The sequence below is a fragment of the Stegodyphus dumicola genome, chromosome X2 (assembly GCF_044657685.1).
Source record: "Stegodyphus dumicola isolate Sdum_Otavi_A_Nest chromosome X2, ASM4465768v1".
Taxonomy (NCBI): domain Eukaryota; kingdom Metazoa; phylum Arthropoda; class Arachnida; order Araneae; family Eresidae; genus Stegodyphus; species Stegodyphus dumicola.
The window spans coordinates 8,801,050-8,821,779 of NC_140781.1; the positions used below are offsets into that span (position 1 = coordinate 8,801,050).

General features: G+C 35.2%; 2 protein-coding genes across 4 annotated transcripts in view; one reads left to right on the plus strand and one right to left on the minus strand.

The window, feature by feature from the left end:
* LOC146992678 (uncharacterized) overlaps nucleotides 1-20,730 on the plus strand; it is a 199,402-nt gene that overhangs the window by 147,108 nt on the left and 31,564 nt on the right. The window lies entirely within an intron of this gene.
* LOC118205026 (RILP-like protein homolog) overlaps nucleotides 1-20,730 on the minus strand; it is a 90,327-nt gene that overhangs the window by 44,838 nt on the left and 24,759 nt on the right. For both annotated transcript variants that reach the window (XM_085809731.1, XM_085809730.1), the window contains exon 2: nucleotides 5,980-6,118. In XM_085809731.1, the coding sequence (XP_085665857.1) occupies nucleotides 5,980-6,118 (139 nt within the window). The remainder of the gene's footprint in view (nucleotides 1-5,979; nucleotides 6,119-20,730) is intronic.

Here is a 20,730-nt window from a genome sequence, read left to right on the forward strand (position 1 = left end):
ATATTTTGAATAATTGTTCTGAAATAAAAATGAGATTTTTGAAAGAGTTCAAATCTTGTAATTCCATTTCAAACTAATGTGTCATTTATATGTTTGTATCGAAATTCATTAGTGAATGTGAAGTATGGACATTTTATCATTGAAATATGAGGTGGTGAATTTTAAGTATGACATTTTATTATTGAAATATGAGGACAAGGTGCGTTTCCTTAAAGAAAAATTTGTTTTACTCTTCCGATTTCTCGTCTAAAACGAACTACTGAGAAACTTCCTTGGCATAATATGAAAATCATTGGCAAATAATATTGTATTTGATTAAATCACTTTTTGGTGTTGATAAAATAAAGTACTAAAAGTACATGAAATCGTATGATGCATTTTTTACCCTAAGCAAAATACTTCCGTTTTACTGAAAGTGTTATCGAATAAAAAGGTCCGAACAATATTTGATTATGAATATTTTACTGTTATGAAGATGTGTTTATTTCCAAATTTCGAAATGGTTGGGACATAAAATTCTCAGCAAGATTTGAAATGACACAATTAGATACTCAGATAAAGCTAGAAACTTTAACTTTCATGGAGGACTTTGGACGGGAAAATAATTTGTTATTTACGACTACGGTTAATTAAAACAAAGGAGGGCTGTCTCTGTATGGGAAGGGATGCCTAAATAGCTTTTTATAAAATCATCACAAGCATTATACAAAGATGGAAAAAATATGATGATGGTCTCCGTGATGCAAAAAAAAAAAAAAATTTCGAAAAAGGAAATAAGAATTTCCGATTATTTGTTTATATCAAGATTTGAAATGACACAATTAGATGCTCAGATAAAGATAGAAACTTTAACTTTCATGGAGGACTTTACACGGGAAAATAATTTGTTATTTACGACTACGGTTAATTAAAACAAAGGAGGGCTGTCTCTGTATGGGAAGGGATGCCTTCTTGGAAGACTTTTTAAAGAAAACTGGCTCGTATTCACGTTACAAGTGGGAAAACTCAATTTCAGATCAAACTACTAGTATCCAGTGACGTTACTGCTCGGCCGCTAGTGGATGTTATTTATGACTAAGGACTGATGAGCTATGATAAATTAGGTACTGATTACCATTTATTTTTAAATTCATTAGTTAATACTTATGATTGGGGTTTTACTAAAAAGGCCAATATATGCATGTATTTCTTGAAATTAGTTTTCAAATCTTATTACCATTTTATGTGCAGTTTTTATGGCATCCTTTCTTCACATCCACTTAAACAATTTCACAGCCTAAGAACAAAATAGAACTACCTAAAATTTAATATCTACACTTAGCTTGAAATATTTCTCTTCGGTTCGGTTTACTTGAAAAAGCGCTCAAAGGCTATCTGCCAAAGGAGGGATGCCTTCATGGAGAACTGTCTAAGAAAAAATGGCTTCTATGCATGTTACACAATGGAAAAATCACGAAAACGTCCATGCAACCAGCCCGTTCGCTGGGAATCGAACCAAACTACCTGTGTTCAGCAATTTTACTGCTTGGCTGTTGGTGGGCGTATCACCTTTTGAGATAATTATCATAATATTATATGTTTTAACAGGAATCAATAACAATCAATGCTTACTATTGTGATTTACATTTTCAGTGATGTTAATCTCGTAATACTCTTGGCTCTGTGCCTCACAGCGGTAAAGAATTTCCGATAAACAGTCTCGCACGCTGGAGATAAAAATATTTTATTCATTACAGTGTTACCACTGCTCGCTTTGAAACTGTTCAGCTTCCTAATCAAAAATTTGTCAAAGTTTTACAAAATATGAAAGAAATAATAAAACAAATTCAAACTTAAAAATTCCAGTTTCCAGTGTGCATATTCGAGTGGAGGATTACGTTATTCTTAATTTGATGTCTCTAGGCACTGTATTTTTAATAATGCAAGACATATATTCATGAAGATTCTTAATTATTTAATTTCTTTAAATATAATACAGGACGTTAATATTTGGTGGCAACAATTTAAAAGTTGATTCACCGTTTATAGTGAAACGCTATAAAATGCCGTTTTGAGACTAGTAGCCCATCTGTCCTAGCGCCCCTTTGGGGTAAAAAAAAAACTACGATTTTGAAAAACGAATTTGTAAATATATATATATATATATATATGATTATAAAATCCGTTCTTAAATTTTGTATACATTATGCACATATTTATTTTAAAATTGATGCAGAAGATTCTCCTATAAAATTGTACACACAGAAATGCATTCTTACATTCGGTTGAGCGTCTTTCTCTTACAATACTGAGAAAAGTTTAGTTTTTATTTCTAAAAACAGATCAAGTATTTTCAAATAGGGTGAATGTTGAAATGAAGCGGTAATGTAAAATGACTAGAAGAAAGAATAGGATATGCATTGAAAATTAGAGGAGGGACAACAAGAATGAAAGGCAATGTGCATTGTCATTCTACGTATTATATATGGCACCTTTGATGAAAAAGACTTCTTTTCCGCTATCCAGGAGAGCCAGTACGCCCTAGACATATATAACTATTACCTGTTCGTATAACTTGGCTCACACTGTAAAATTTAGAACAATGCAAAAGAAAATTCGAAAGTTCAGTTTACTTTTTAAATTTTTCCAATATAGATATTTTCTGCTAATTGCATTAAAATTAGTTAACTACAGAGCACAAGAAATATTATAAGAGAATTCTTTTATTGCGGGTGTCGAGTTTAGCACTGTATGCGAATATTTTTTTGAATTGGTTTCGTCTAGTTGAACCTTGCTGATAGCCGAATGATAAAACACTTGCCGATAGTTTGATTTAGGTTCGAACATAAATGAATGGGATGACTGAATCATAGGTGTTTTGTGCAAAGTCAATTTCCCTTAGAAAGCCCTTCACAATGGCAGCCCTGACATGATTGCGATAAATAGCTCTCCTATATTCTGCAATATCCAAATAGTATAACCTATTTTTAGTTGAAAACGAATAAATTACGCATTTTGTTTTGTAAAAAAAGGGTACCTTGTTGAATTTTAGTTTCTTAGAGGAAAGAATGAAAAAAAAAAAAAAAAGATTAAATGTTTATTTCTAACTAAGACAGCCAGCCATGTTAACAAAACTTAAATTTGCTTCTTTTAGTTGAAGTAGAAATATATTGTGCATTTTGGTGAATAAATGGGTTCTACACCTCAGTTTTGCCTTAGAATGTCTGTTTTGTATATTGTTTTACGGAAATTAAAATCTTTAATTTTTTTTTTTTTTGTTGCAAACCCTAGATGGGGAAAACATTCTCTGTATAAAAAAACAGCAGTCACACATGTGCATAATAATAAATAAATATGAGCCTATGGGAGCAAACCTGTTGCCCAGACTTTTTTAAATATTCAGATAGATTGTGATCATATTATTCCGGGTATTCATTGAAATTAGTTGAATTTTTATTGCAAAGCTTACTTCTACTTCACTGCATGTTTTATTAATTTCTAATATTTGCATTTTGAGCATGTATATTAAAACATAAACATTCTTGAGAAAAACCTAACTGAAAGAAGATGAATCTAATCATGATCAGTTCTACACAATTTTATTTAAATTCGTTATCATTTGCATTTTTTTGAGTGCAAACATAATTTTTTTCTTTTCATATTTCAAAACTTTCACCATTTAAACCCTTTAAAAATAACTGCATATTATTATACGGAAAAACAAAATTTAAGAATGTATAGAATTCTGAGAAATCCTAAGTCATCATATTGAAAACCAAATTACAAATATAAATATTTATAAAACTTTATATTTCTGCATTAGGTAACTACACTGAAAGTAATAATGATAGAAAAGGTTTAGCAAAACTATGCACTGCCTCTATTTAATTCTAATAGTTTGAAAAAAATATTTTCAATTTTCCAACTGCACATACAAAACTTATATTCAATAAAACGCATTAAGAGCGTTGGCCCATCAGCGAACGAGCAATAAAGTCCCTGAACACTGAGAATTCGAGTTTCAGCGAACAAGCTCACTGCGTAGGCATTTCCTTTGTTTTCCCCACATGTAATGTGTATATGAGACAGTTTCCCTCAAAAATTTCTCCAAAAAGACATCCCTACCCTTAGGCAGGTAACCTTCAACTGCTTTGTCATAGTCAAATTAAATAAAATTTAAAAAATAAGTAAGCATCATGAGCATTAGACTAGAGTCTCTGTTTAATTCTTTCTCTCTCTCTCTATATATATATATATATAGAAAGAATTAAAGCTATAGAGATTAATAAAACCATAAGAATCAATCTGTCAAAATCTAACGTCTTTTTTCATTAATGCTCTTATAATTTTTGAATGCAGGAATTTCTAAGAGCACCTGTTTATTTGCTCTTACCCCCCTCCCCCAAAAATGAGTAGTGGAATAGTAAAATATACTGATATTTTCTTAAAGGAAACAATATCATGATGGCACAATTAATAAACTGACGGCTTTGCTTACTCATGGCTATACACAAAAGCGGAAAATTGCATGACAAAAACTTAGACGTCTGTAATTATGATTAGCAAATAAACAAGTTTTTTACTTCATGTTTAGTTAATTAATTCTGTGATTATATCAAGTAAATTGTGAAATATTATTTATATCCATAGCTTCAAATAAACTCTGGATCAAAAATACCTGAAGTTGCAAATAAAATAAGAAATTTTCTAAGTTAACAAGATATTTTACTTTATTAAAAAAGTAAACTATCTTGGGAACTATCAAAAATCATATTGTTTTAGTGAGAAAATATTCCTTTTATCATAGCAAACAATCATATATAAGAGATAAATTCAATAACTAAAGTGAAGGGTATTTAGAAACACAAAAATATTTTGATATTACTGCCATATGCACATTGATTTTCATAAAATTTAAATATATATATATATAAACACGTACACATACATGTATACATACATAAAAATGGAGGTTTACGAACCAACAAAAAATTAAACATTTACTTTTTTTCTTTTAAAGTCTTGATTTTCAATTTCACTCAAAATTTTCATTTGAGAACAAAATCCATAGCATAAAGCGAACAGTTACTCTTACCAGGTCAGATCACTTTCAAAGCATTCTACTTCTTGAAAACTCCCAAAGGGCAAAGTTCTGACAGTGATTGATACTTTTAGAGCCGACCCTAATCAGTTCATCTGGATGATTCTCTGCAGGTGTAGGGGGTAAAAAAAAACTGCTTAATGCTTTCGGTGGATACAGTGACAGAAAACTTCGACGCTTTTGAAGCATTTCGTAGACAAAGCTGCTGACACTTTACAAAACAATACCTTATCTCTTTCAAAACCTTCGGAGGGTTAAACAACTTATGAAAGAAATGTTGAATAAAGCAAACAAATAAGTAGTCAGCTTTTTTTTTTTGCACATTTTGATTCCCTTCAGATCATAAATGATTCACTGTTTCATATACAACTATTTAATATTTCGTAACTTCTACATGTCATCTTATAAGATTTAAACTGATGATCTAAAAACCAGATAATATAAATCTATATGATCTATCTGAAATATATACAAATCTATATTTCAGAATAACTCAAGCCCTGATGAGTCTGGATCTCAGAATTTGTACCTTATATATCTTTACATTTGTTATTATACTTTACACACATAAACTGATCATATCTGCTCACACTTATTCCAGAAATAATATTTAATTCAGAAAGAAAGTAGTTAAAATTCAAAATCTATGAATTTCCAAGAAAATAATAAAATCTGCAAAACTACCTATGTGTATCTTTTTATGGATGAGAAAATTGCTTAACATTTTTCTAATCCAAAAATATATCAATTCAAAAGCAGAACCATATAACTTAAGGGTATTTGTGAAATTTTTCAATTTGAAAATTCATTGAAGTGACTAACAATGCAACAAATCATACTTTAGGAATTGAAAACATTTTTACGTTTTAATGACCTTAATACAGATTACTGGTCCTCACCTTTGCAGTCACTAGGAGAATGGTGTTCTTTCTCTGATATAAGCACACTTAGCCGCTTGTTCTCTTCCTGAAGCTTAATAACTAATGAATTTAAATGGGTGGTTTCTTTTCTCCAGTTTTCTTCTATAATTTCAAGTTCCTAAAATTTTAAAACATTTAAAATTTTCAAATAGCAGAAAGTTTTACAATAAGATTTTTTAACTTTACAAACAGCAAAAGCATAAAATTCATGGAAAAAAATTAAACATTCATTTTAATTATATTTCATAATAAAAAGGCTTTTCCTCACTGAGACATTTAAAAAGTTAAAGAAAATATACAGATATTTCAAATATTTTGAAGACACAAATTTAAATTTTATTTAAAAACTTAACTTTATTATTCAAAATGCTGAATAATATATTTCAAATACTCCAGTACATGACAATTCATATGCTGGAAGATAATAATTTAAGCAGTTATTAACAAAAAATGTGTTATATTTTAGACAAAGTTTCCAAATACACCACCTTCAAATCTGAAATACAATAATATGTATTAGTATTTTCATGACCTAGCTTAAAGTCTATCCCTTCCTGCTTTTCAAAGGTCTAATTTTTTCTTTAGAATGTGACAAAGAGATTGGCTTGAACCTCCAAGGATGCATGAAATATATTTTTATAGGTGCTGGTGTTTTAATTTAAATTAATTTTCAGTACCTTGCAGTTGTTCTTTCTTTAATCTGCTCATGAACAGTCATGTTTAAGTAGATTTGCATAATTACTTATTTTGCACTTTTTTGTCTTCCATTCATGAAGATTTTATTTAAAAATCATGAAAGAAAATAAATAAATACAATATTTTAAAGAACAAGGTAATAGATAAAACAATTGGCAACAAACCTCATGAGAGAATAAAAGCAGCCAATTTACTCAGATGGTTAAAAAAAACACTCAATTCATGCTACATGCCCTAATTTCAATCATTACTAGAATCAGGATTAGTACACATTTCTGCACATGGAAATTTAGTAATTTTAAGGATCACTAGTGAAAGAAATTAAGGACCTAACAGCAAATGGGAACTGAATAAATTCAATTAAAGATATTATCTATGCCTGAACTTGACTTTTGTAATACCATCCTAAGAATAAAATAGAGCCATAAGTATGATGCATTATTATTAAATATTATTGAATGAACATAATTATAAAACAAATTTGAGAATAAAATAAACTTTATAAAAATTTACCAAGTAATATTAAATATTTTACGCTTATAATAGTTGGACATATCTGAAAGAAGATTAGTGACATTTTATTTATGTTTTAATAAAGTTTGCTTTATGTTGACGTTTTCTTTTATGTCTCATTTCGTCAAGCAGATTTTATGTCAAATGGCATAGGTTAAAGTAAGAAGTAAAATCCTAATCAGCATGATTCATAACAGAAGACTGGTTCGTGCTACCCCTGCTGCTTGTCTAGAGAAAGACCTGCTAATAAGAACAGACCTAAACACCTGATGTAGACACAGCTGGTGAATTTTGAAAGTTAGTTATGCTCTGTCTGACACAGCTAGTGTCGTAGCTTTGTGCAGAGTTTCTTGGGTTGCATAGTTTCATGTAGAATTCCTGGGGTAGTAACCCATGTAATATATGAGAAATTATAGTAAAGGCTGAAATTAAACAACTGGTTAATTTAAATAATAATAACTGTACCTATCTTTGAAGAATAAGTTTTTCGGAACTACTCTGATATGCGCCTTCAAGTTGCCAAATTTCTCGCCAAATATTTTTGGCGAGAAACTCCACGCTGCTATATTACTATCTAAATTTTTGTCTTCATTTCGAACTTTAAGCCTAAAATGTCTCCAAAAGCGCGGTTTTCGCACATGCAAACACTACGTTTTGAACACACAATTTAAGCTAAAACTCCAAAACAAAAACAAAGAATTTAGATAGCAAAAACGTAAAGTTTCTAACCAAAAATATTTGACAAGAATCCATGTACACAACGATATCTTTTAATTTAAAAAACATCTACGAATTGCAAAATATAGGCAGCGAAGGAATCTACGAACTAAGCATACCTCGCTTTAATAAATTAACATGACAATAATAAATTTCAAAGAATACCATGTACACAGCATCCTGTTTAAACTTTAAAAAAATCTACGAATTGCACAATTTAGGCAGCGAACGAATCTACAAACTACTCGCACCTCGCTTTAATAAATTAACATAACAATAAATTTCAACTTAAAAAAAATCTACGAATTGCACAATCTTAGACACTACGCACTAATCAACAAAATAAACTAAAATAAATTTCAAACAATTCAAAAAAAAAAAAAACAATAACGACAGAAATTCATACTAAAAAAAACAATGAACATAACATTCTACAAAATAAGAACAAGAATAAAATAAAATGCACTTACCATGAATTAATGGCTTTTTCGAACAGCAGAAATACCAATTTCATACTGCCTTTGATATGCCGCCACGTAATCACTATGTTATTTATATGACAGCCAGACACACTATCCAGAAAATTCATACTATGGTTCACAAATAAATAAAATCACAAATAATCTCCAAATCCCTACTTCCTATCATGCACAGCCACTAAAAATAATCTCCCAGACCCTCTTTCCACTCCTCCAAACACCCACTGCACCTCAACAAGATGGCCACAATGATATTTCCTTTTGCCGAACTTCAATTCAATAACTTCCACCATTTTATCTTTCCCCCCTATCTTCTCAGACACAGATGGGAACCAACGAGTTCCAGCAAAAGATTTTTCAGCGTCAACAGGGTTGCCATACAACACGCAATCACACCAAAAACCAGCGCAGAACACACATCGCCCGCCACATTTGGTGAAATTAGGGCGTGTATCAGTTGTACCAGTTTTTCTTTTTATGTATTCAATTTTTTTCTTCAATAAATTTTTCATTTATTATAGAACTTTTGGATTTAATTCAAGATTTCTTTTAAAAATCTACATGCATTTAATGTATACAAGAAGCTGCTTATTTCTTTAGTAATATGAAAATTAAAAATAAACGTGAAATATTGTATGGTCAGACCAGTTTCAGAGCCAGCGAGGCAGAATTTTTAGACTTTAGTGAGGCACATAAGAACAAAATCTAGATACAGCAAAACTTTTAAAACAGACACTTTAGAGCAGAATTCAGGATAGACAGAGATTAGTAGAAAAATGCCTTGCGCCAGCCTTGTGTATGATGCAGTAAAACATATATAAGATGGTGGTGTGTGATTATGGCAAAACCTCGAAGGCTATCTGCCTAAGGGGAGGGATGCCTTTCTGGAGGATTTTCTAAGGGGAACTGGCTCGTATACACATTACACATGGGGAAAACTCCCATGCAGCCAGCCCGTTCGCGAGATTTGAACCTCGGAGCGAACTACCAGTGTTCAGCGACTTTACCGCTCAGCCACTGGTGGGGCCATATAAGATGAATCTTTTAAATTGTCAGCTTTCAGTTTCTTCATTAATAGAATTTGTTTCTATAGATGCCTGTTCATTAATAGGATTAGAAGCATTTCTGATATTTTCCCTGTTTGCGTCTAGTGAAAAGAGAATATAGAAAGAAGATAAACATGTTAAGAAAAAGACTTCAAGTATCAGAAGTAACGTTTTCAAATATTATGCTTTCATTGTTCTTCCAAAATTTCTCCAAAAAGTAATAAATTCATCACAAATCTTCTATAAAATAACAGAGTAACGTGTGGTAGATGCATGGATTTCAAAAATCAATAAAATGCAAAATACTCAAGAATGACCATGTTCTTTATTTTTTCATATTCACTTATATGTGAGGTTTGAGTTTAGACAGTTTTGAATAATGTATCAGCTAAATGGCAGTCCTCACAGTCCAAACATTGCAGAGGCCTTTGTCTGAAGTTTTCATGGACTCTTTCCAGCATTTCCACCGGAACTTGGAGGATGTTGGCCTGAATGTTCTCTTTGAGAGCTTCCATTATAAAATAGAGATTTTAGGTACCTCCAAAAGAAAAAAAATCACAGGGGGCTAAATCTGGAGAGCACGCTGGTCAGTTTAAATCACCTCGTTGGGAAATGAGGGGCTGGGAAATTGATCATGCAAAAAGTACATGCAAACTCTTGCTGTATTTTCTGTAGCCCCATCCTGCTGAAACCAGACATCTTCCAGGTCTAGCTGCTCCAGTTCAGGCAAGAAAAATTCCTGGATAATGTTCAGGTAACATGCAGAGGTCACAGTTGCTGCTCGATCATTTTCTTCAAAAAAGCAAGGGCTGATGATCCCCGCCCTCGACACTGAAGACCAGACTGTGACTCTGTTGGTGTGTAGGGGCTTCTGCTGGAGCTTCCTAGGGTTTGTCCCACTCCAGTAGTGCATGTTCTGCTTGTTAACACAACCACTGAGGTGAAAATGTGTCTCGTCAGAGAAGAAAACTATAGCGTCTTGAGGCAATGCCGCAAGCAGGTTTTTGCAAGTAAGTTTTTCTCGCTTCAAAATCACATGGTTTCAATTCCTGAATAACAACCATCTTGCAGGGGTGTAAATGAAAGTGTTATTTACTAATTTGTTGAATGGAACATCTCAAAATGCCAAGGGCATCTGCCTGCTTATGAATTGAACGCATGGGAGACTATTCAATAGCAGATCGAACCCTCTCGATGTTTTCTGGGCTAGAGACAGTTCTTTGAGGCCCCCTTCTTATGGAAACACACTTGGTATCCCTAAAGGCATTAACCCATGCAAGAATTTGGTTTCAATTGGGAACTTGACCGCGGAAGCAATACTGAACTTCAAACAAAAGGCACGCTGCACACGGATGATCGAGCACATGGATGATCGCTGCACATGGGCGTTGGAAAAATAGGCTTCCACACAAAACGCACATTGCTTCACACACCACTCCATCTTGGAAGCTGACCTTGATTGGGAAACAACCTCTGCTCTTCCTCTGAAGAACCACACCCCTTTCAAGCCTCTACGACTGTTGGAAAGGGAGCAATGACCTTTTCAAATCTATACATCTGCCGCGTGCCACTCTGTGCATCCATTATGTGTTAATACCATGAAGACATTTTTCATTTTGTCACATTTTTCTAGAATCTACTAGAAGCATGGGTCTATATAAAGCTTGCCTTCAAAAGTTATAATATCTAAAATCCAAAAGAAAAATTACCCCTACCAATTCTGTTACTGTGAAATGCCAGGAATATTTTGAAAAAAAATCAGAGGGGGAAAAGTGTAAAAGTAGTTCATAGAGAAAACTAATAGTCGTCGAAACGGAAAGTACCGTCACATTATACACTCACGTTTGTGAAAATTGCAACACCATGAAGGACTTACGCGAGTGAGCTGAAATTTTCAGGAAATGCAAAGTAGCGCATGATATGCAAATGATTAGAATTGCAAATCCGTAGCGCATGCGTATGCTGAGCAGCGCCCTCTGAACGGCTGATGGATCCGAATAAATAGACGGCTGTAGCGAGGCGTGTATGGTTATCGGTGGTTATCTGCTAGTGGTAAACGTTAACTCAATCTGTACTTATGCCTCGTCGACGAAAGAGAGCGAGATTTGAACAACTCACAGAGTTTGAACGAGGGAGAATCATCGGCCTTCGTGAAGCTGGATTGTCGTATCGTGCAGTAGCCTCTCGTGTGCAGCGTAACAGCAGCACAGTGATGCGCGTTTGGAAGCAGTGGACGGACGAGTGTCGGACAACTCGGAAATCCGGGAGTGGACCCCGAAATGTGACGTCAGCTCGCGATGATAGACACCTGGTCCGCATGGCGCGGACGGACCGTACAGCTTCTTCTAGACAATTGGCAGCACTGTGGTCAATAGCTACAGGTGTTTCATTGTGTGCTTCATCAATTCGTAGACGTCTGCTGCAGTGTGGACTGCGCGCACGGACTCCTTTATACAGGATCCCCCTAACGCACGACCATCGCTGCCTGCGGCTACAATGGGCCAATCAGCATAGAGACTGGCGTGCTGATTGGCAGCATGTCGTGTTTTCTGACGAATCCCGCTTTAATTTGTGGTACCATGATGGCCGCATTCGTGTCAGACGCTATGCCGGTGAACGCCACCTTCCGGAGTGCATTATCGAACGCCACAGTGGACGAACACCCGGAGTTATGGTCTGGGGCGCCATAGCATATCATAGACGATCTCAATTGCTACGAATTGTGGGCAATCTGAACAGCAACCGGTATATCCGTGAAGTTCTACAGCCCGAAGCTGTTCCCTTCCTTCAAAGCTTGCCAGGCGCTGTATTTCAACAGGACAATGCCCGCCCTCATACTGCTCGGATTGTTAAATCCTTCTTTGCAGCGCAGCAGGTACAGCTTCTTCCCTGGCCTGCGTGTTCCCCGGATATGTCGCCAATTGAACATGTGTGGGATGTCATTGGTCGGCGTCTTGCTCATGATCCTCGTCCTGTTGCGTCTGCAGACGAACTTTGGGTACGCGTACAAACGATATGGAATGCTCTTCCTCAGTCAGACATTCAAACTTTGTTTGACTCCATGCCACGTCGTGTAGCAGCACTTATTGCGGCGCGTGGTGGCCACACAAAATACTGATTCTGATCTCTTGTTCTTGTTTGTTTGCTTTGAACATTTAATCATTTATTTGTACCACTACCACTCAACTGTGTATTAAATTGCATTCAATTATGACGATTCCTTCTTGGTGTTGCAATTTTCACAAACGTGAGTGTAATATGACACAGAAAAGAAAAATGTTTTATTTTAATGTTATTTCTTAAGTATAATTTCAATATATTACTATTATTTTAATGAAATTTATCAATGTTATAATTCTTTTTTAAAAAAAATTGTCAGAAAATTCCTAGATCTCCAAATTAAAAATGTTATATAGAAATTGGTCTTAAAGTCATAAGTCACCAAATTTCAGAATGTTCAGTCACCAAATTTAGAACTGTTTAATAAAAGAATTCATATTTCCCAAAGCAAAAAGTTGTAAGAGTTCATCATTAGAAAAAATGAAGTAATTTTGAAATGTTTAGGTTTCACTTCTTGCCCAGAAACTTGAGTATTGCATTGTTTATAAGAGAAATAGAAACAAATTAATCAACTCATTCCAAAGATAACCATATTTGCCAGTGAATCACCAAAAATATTCCACCAAAATGCTAATTCACACTCAAAATGGCAGTCGCAAAATGGGATACAAATTTCCGATAATTAAAATTAAAACCAGCTGGTTTGGGCCAAAATTAAGGACTTCTAAGGACCAAAAATCGATTACAAAACCTTTTAAGGACCATATAAACCCTGTAGAATGTGCATTTTATTTTTGCATTTAAATATTATGGCCCCTAAATTTCAAATTGTCTTTTTTCACCTTGTTTATAATTTCTCACAGTAATCATATGAATTTTAAGAAACTTGAATCATGTCATCTCAACATATGAGTAACAGTACTAAGGGCTCCATATTTTGCTAAATGTACTGTTTGCTAAATGTCTAAAAACAGCTGATATATGTAAAAGCCATAATATACTGCAAAAAGTTTATGATGCAATTGATTTCAAGTTCACTTTTGCCCTTCAATTACCATTTTATAATCACATGAAATAATTTATTAACATTTGCATATAATCCTAGCTCTTTGTACACATCAAGTATAACAAATTTCAGACATCTTCCCTGTTTTAATTACAAATTACATCTCCATTTTAAAATACTTATGCACAAAATGTCAGAAACATTCAAAGAAGTACCAAAAGGAAAAAGGTTTCATAAAGGGGGGGGTTAGCACTGCACTAAAGTATATGCCATAAACCAGATTTTTTTAATGAATTTCAGTTTAGTATGCATCATTAAGATTAAAAGAAAACTGAAACCAGAATGTACACAAAAAATTCCTACCTCTGATACTAATATTACTATAAAACGAAATGAACAATTTAATACAGTACTAAGTCCGTAATTCAGACGTCCATTATCCGGGCCTCAAAGCCACAAACTTTACGCATGTGCATAGAGAATGCGCATACATTATGCGCGTATGCTTTACGCATGCGCGTGTTAAAAGAAATGTTTAATGAAGTAAACAAATAAATATTAAGCTTTTTTTTGTAAAATTTTATACCCTTTAGATCATAATTGCTTTTCATTTCATAAATTAAGGTTTCATATTTTTAATAGTATAATTTCTGCATGCCATCTTACCAGATTTAAGTTGGTGATCTATAATCTGGAAAAACCTCTATCTGGAATTGCCGAAGTCCCAACGAGTCCGGATTACAGACTTTGTACTGTACTGCTTTAAAACCTAATAAAAGTACTAGCAGTTATTTTTTTCCAGCCTTATTTTCAATTCAACTTACTGATGTACATATAAATGGTCACACACACACAGACACATACATATACAGGGTGTTTCATAGATCATGGGACAAACTTGGAGGGGTGGTGGAGCATACTAAAACATGCATTTTTTGTATAGGAATGCAGGGTCTAAATAGATTCAGGAATGCAAAAAAACGATACAAAAGGAAAATGTGTTTATGTACAAAATCAACACAAAGTGCTTCTTTGTAGCAATACAGTATTCACAATAAATGTTCAAAAAAGGGAACACTAACAGTAATAAGAACTACAGCTGTGATTGGCTGGCAATGCAGCGGTAGAAAGCCAGACAAACCACGATCCGATGCATCAGAGGATCATTCGGAACTCTGATGTTGAGCGTGATGGGCGAGTTTACGCACAGGGAAAAAGCTGACATGCATCTAATATATGGTGCTGCTAATGGGAACGGCGGAGCAGCACTACGGTTGTACCAGGAACGGTCTCCGAACAGGCATATGCTGAAGCACACGATGTTCAAGAGGTTGCTTCAGTCTATGTGTAAAAACGGGTCATTTGAAGCCACCTCTGACACTAGGAGTGGAAGAAGTGCACGACAACCTCGCATTGAAGAATCCATCTTGAACACTGTGCATGAATCATCTCAGACAAGTACAAGAGCTATTGCACATCATCTGCAGCTGAGTCATTCCACCGTTTGAAGAGTATTGCATGAAAATGGTTTGCATTCATACCATTTGCAGAGAGTCCAAGCCTTGGCAAGAGACAGATTACCCACTTCGAGTTCATTTCTGTCATTGGTTCTTGCAGCAGTGTGTGGCACACGCAGATTTCCCATCAGATGTACTATTCCCGGATGGCATCTTCAATAGCCACAACATGCACATGTGGGCAACTCATAATCAACACGGCACACGTCCATATGCATTCCAAACCCGCTTCTCCCTGAATGTGTGAGCGGGTATTGTTAACGACTACTTCAGAGGCCATTACCTCTTACTTGCAGATACAAACGACTTATGTTATATTTTTCTACAAGAGGTGCTACCAGATTTGCTGCAGGATGTTCCGGCTGTCATTCATGATTGCATGTGGTTCCAGCATGATGGTGCACCAGCCCATAACCACATGCAGGTCTCAATTACTTGGATGGGACATTTCCGGGACGATGGATTGGCCGTGGTGGACACGTTTGATGGCCACCCCGTTCACCAGATTTATCCAGCTTGGATTTTTTTTAATTAGGCCATCTGAAGAGCATCATTTACGAGACTGCTGTTGACTCACTGGAGGACCTCATTGCACGACTATCCATTGCGGCTGCAAGCGTGCACGAAATGCCTGTCATTTTTCAAAATGTTTGTCAATCCCTTCTGCGACGTTACCAAGCATTTATTATGGCTATTATGGCTGGTGGTCACAATTTTGAACATTTCTTGTGAATACTGTATTTCTACAAAGAAATAGGAACAGTTAAACAACTGACATATTTTTTGAAGGAACATGCTCGCACCCTATCACATTACAATGTTTCATTACTGTGTTTCAATTGTTTATCTTCGGTCCACACAATCAAGGACTGTAAAAGTTCTAATACATGCAGAAAATGCCAGAAATTTCACAATTCGCTCTTACATTTTGATTGAATTGAAGAAAATTTCGATAGAGCAAATGGCACATCGAATCAAATCACAAACAAGACCAATAAATTTAGCAGTAATCTTTCTCCAAATGCTGATACATTTACTTCAATGACAAGCAGCCAAAAGGTTAATGACACTAATGAAACCTACCAAGCAAAGTCCATTAACAGTACTGCGGTGAATATTTCCAAGTTCTTTTAATAAACAAGTTCTACTTTCAACTGCAATTATTTTCGTTAAAGGTGATGATGGAAAATTTATTTCGCTGAGAGACTTGCTGGATGCCAGTTCTCAAAATAATTTCATTACTAAAGAATGTGCTGAGTTATTGAAGAAAAGAAAAATAAACGCTTCTATTTCAGGTATCAATGGTACAGTTATAGGTGTTAAGGAAAAAGCTAGGGCAGCCATCACTAACGTTATTAGAGATTTTATTCGTACCTTACAAATTTTTGTTGTTCCAAAAATAACTAGCGTAACGCCTGCTAGATATATAAACATTCCTGATGTTAAGCAGTTGCAACTCAATGGTTTAGCTGATCCAGAGTTTTATAAACCTGGTCAAATACATGTTTTATTATCCCATGAAATATTTTTTGATTTACTGAGAACAAATAGAATAAAAATGTAAGACCTGATTCTCCATCAGTCAGTTTTTGGATACATCATTAGCGGGTCAGTATGCATGCCGTAGCAAGGCAATGTTGATAATTACTGTGGGTTTGTGGAAAATGGGGATCATTCATCTGACAACATGAGAAGGTTTTGGGAGATTGAAGGTATTAATGAAGCAAAAAAAGTGAAAAGTCAGGAAGAGGAATTTTGTGAACAGCAATTTCTTCGTATACACAGGAGGCAAGATGATGGCAGATATGTAGTAGAAATACCAATTAAAGAGGAAGGACTTAGCCTTTTAGGCGAATCGAGAGAAAACGCTAGCAAAAGACTGAATTATCTACTTAAACGCTTCACTCGCAATGAAACACTTATACGAAGATTTCATTAAGGAATATAATAAATTAGGCCATTCCGGAGAAATTGATGAAGGGGGATAGCTCTAGTTTCTCATATTATCTTCCTCACCATGGTGTTTTCAGGCCCGAGAAACCTAGCACTAAACTTAGAATAGTGTTAGATGCCACTGCTCCTATGACTACTGGAAATCCGTTAAACGATATTCTAATGGATGGAGGTTTATTTCAAGACGAACTATAAAATTGCCTTCACAGCAGACATTGTAAAAATGTATCATCAGATTTTGATTAATGAACATCAAAGAGATTTATTACGCATCTTATGGAAAAGAAGTGAAGAAGAACCAGTCAAGGTCAATAGAGTGAAGACTATAACTTACGGTACTTCCAACGCACCATATCTAGCAACACGCACACTTAATCAATTAGCAGAGGACAAGAAAAACAATTTTTCGTTAGCAGCACCAATAGTACAAAGGGATTTTTACATCGATGACGTACTCACTGGAGCCCATACTCTAATAAAGGCTAAAGAATTACAGTCGCAATTGATTAACCTATTATCATGAGGAGGAATGCATCTGCACAGATGGTGTGCTAATCATCCTGATCTTTTGCAGTTTTTGGATGGACAAGAGGAATATTCTTTCAGTAATTTCGATGACAATCAGAGCATCAAAACTTTAGGATTATTATGGAATCCAAAGATAGATTGCTTTTTGTACAAATCAACGAACAAGAAACCAACTACTTAAACAAAGAGAACAGTGTTGTCTGATATTGCTCGTACTTACAATCCATTAGGACTGCTTGTTTCAGGGATAACAAAAGCAAAAATCTTCATCCAAAGACCTTGGTTATTGAAGCTTGATTGGAACGATCCGCTACCCGAAAAGATAATTAAGAAGTGGCAATTTTTTATTGATTCAATGCAATCTATCAACAATTTGCAAGTCAGTAGATATGTTTTACAGGACAATTTTTCTAAGATACAAATTCATGGATTTTCAGATGCATCAAAACATGCATACGGAGTAGCCATCTATTTACACTGTAGAAGTGACAATAAATTATCTTCACATTTGCTTTGCAGCAAGTCCAGAGTAGCTCCACTAAAACCATTGACAGTACCTCTGGCCATTGACAGTACCACTAAAACCATTGAATGGAACTCTGCGCAGCTGTACTGCTAGCACAGCTTTTGTTACAAAGTTGGTGCCTTTATTGGAATTGGATATCAGTAAAATATGTCTGTGGTGTGACTCAACCATAATGTTAGCGTGGCTTCAGAATCCTAAGCATGTACTAAAAACTTTTGTTGCTAATCAAGTGTTGCAGATCCAAGAGCTAACACAGACATGCCAGTGGAATTATGTGCATTCAGAGAAGAACCCAGCAGACCTTATTTCCCGAGGACTGAATTTTAACAAGCTGCATGATGCTGATCTGTGGTGGAAAGGTCCTCCATTCTTGAGTGAAGGCGTCATACCTAACAAGAACATTGACTTTGAACAATTAGAAAAAACAGAGACATTTTCTAATGAACTGAGAAAAAGAACTGATATTGCTTGATTATGCACTTTGCCTTCAAAATTTATTGATAATATCCTAGATATCACTAACAATTACTTAAAATTATTACGTATTGTTAGTTATACGAGGGCTATCCAGAAAGTAGATTACGTTTTGGAATAAAAAAATAAACAAAGTATAGGAAACAAATTTTATTATATACAGATGAAAGCCACACTCAAATACTACTTTTCTACATAGTCACCATACAAATTAAGGCATTTATCGTAGCGATGTACGAGCTTGGAAATTCCTTCGTCGAAAAATTCGGCCGCCTGCGCCTTCAACCACTTCGTTACCTCTTCTTGCAGCTGTGCACAAAACTTGTGGTAACCAAGCTTTTTGCTGATGATTTCGTGCAACAAACTTCGCGAAATTTGTGGAAAACTCAAAGAAAGTTCCGTTATTGTGAAATTTCGATTTTCACGGACTTTAGCATTGACTTTTTCGAGAAGTTCGGCGGTCACTATGCTGGGTCTCCCACTTCGATCTTCGTCATGAACATTGGTTCGGCCATTTTGAAATCTTATGACCCACTGACGCACTCCACCTTCAGTGATAATGTTGTCCCCATACACTTCACGAAGCTGCCGATAGATTTCTATCGGTTTACAGTTTTTTGCAGTCAGAAACCTTATTACTGAGCGCACCTCGCAGCTCGCGGGATTTTCAATTAACGCAGACATTTCAAACCGTCACAGTATCTGAACGGAGCACAGCACGAACCTCTCACTAGCACGGCTAGATGCAGACTGAGCTGCGCAACGCTCTGACCCCAAGATGGCCGCGCTAGCCCCGCCCCTAGCGGACACAGACGGAAACGTAATCTACTTCCTGGATGGCCCTCGTATTTTCAGGTTCATCTGGAACTCTAGGTGTGCAAAACAGAAAGGAGCACAGAGAAGAACAGGAGAGGTAAGTTCAAAGGAGTTAAATGAGGCAGAATCCTTTTTAGTAAGAGAGGTTCAAAAATGTAGTTTTTATTTAGATTACAACTCCCTCGCACAAGGTAAACCCATTAATAATAAAAGTCATTTACTTTCTTTGAACCCTTTTTTGCATGCAAATAATGTAACAAGAGTAGGAGGCCGATTACAAGGGGCCAATGTAATGTTTTCACAAAAACACCAAATAATTTTGCCTGTTAAATGCAAACTAATTAAGCTGATTGCTGAGCATTATCATCGGAAATATTTACACGTAGGTTCGCAAGCATTATTGTGTTTTATGAGACAGAAATTTTGGCCATTAAAAGGTAGGAATTTAACTAGAAAGATTACCCATGAATGTATAATTTGTAGTAAAAATAAACCAGTCACTATCGAACAAATTATGGGGTCATTACCTGTAGAGCGCGTAAATCCAAGCTCACCCTCTAATCATGTCGGCACTGATTTTTGCGGTCCATTTTTTATTAGGTACAAGGGACAGAGGAAAGGAACTCTTCATAAGGTATATTTAGCTCTTTTCATTTGCCTTATAACAAAGGCAGTGCATCTCAAACTAGTGAGTGTCCTCACCACTGACGCATTTATTGAAACCTTAAAGAGATTTATTGCTAGGCGTGGAAAATGCTCAATCATTTTCTCAGACAACGCAAAAAACTTCGTTGGCGCAAATGCCAAATTGCAAAGAATTAACAATTTAATTAGAAATCCTGACAAAAAATTAGCAGATTATTTAGGTGAAGAAGAAATAGTATGGAAGTTTATTCCCCCACGGACACCTAATTTTGGTGGACTATGGGAATCTGGAATAAAATCCGTTAAATATCACTTAAAGCGGATTGTAGGTAATGCAAGGTTGACTTTCGAGGAGTTATTAACTGTAGTAACTCAGAGTCTGTTTTAAATTCTCGCCCTATTACTCCCTTATCTTCCGACACGAATGATTTAGAGGCATTAACACCAGACCACTTTCTCATTGAAAGACCCTTGAATGATATAGTAGAACCCAAATTAATTGATATACCTGAAAACAGACTCTCAAGATGGAAACGAACTACCAGATTTGTCTAGTTGATATGGAATTGTTGGCATAGGGACTATTTAAACAAACTACAACAGCGTTCAAAATGGAAGGTAGAACAAACGAATATTAAAATAGGTATGCTAGTAGTAGTTAAGGAGGATGAGCTTCCTGTCAGCAGATGGGTATTAGGGCACATCACAAGACTTTTTCCTGGAGTTGACGGTAAGGTTAGAGTAGTAGAAATAC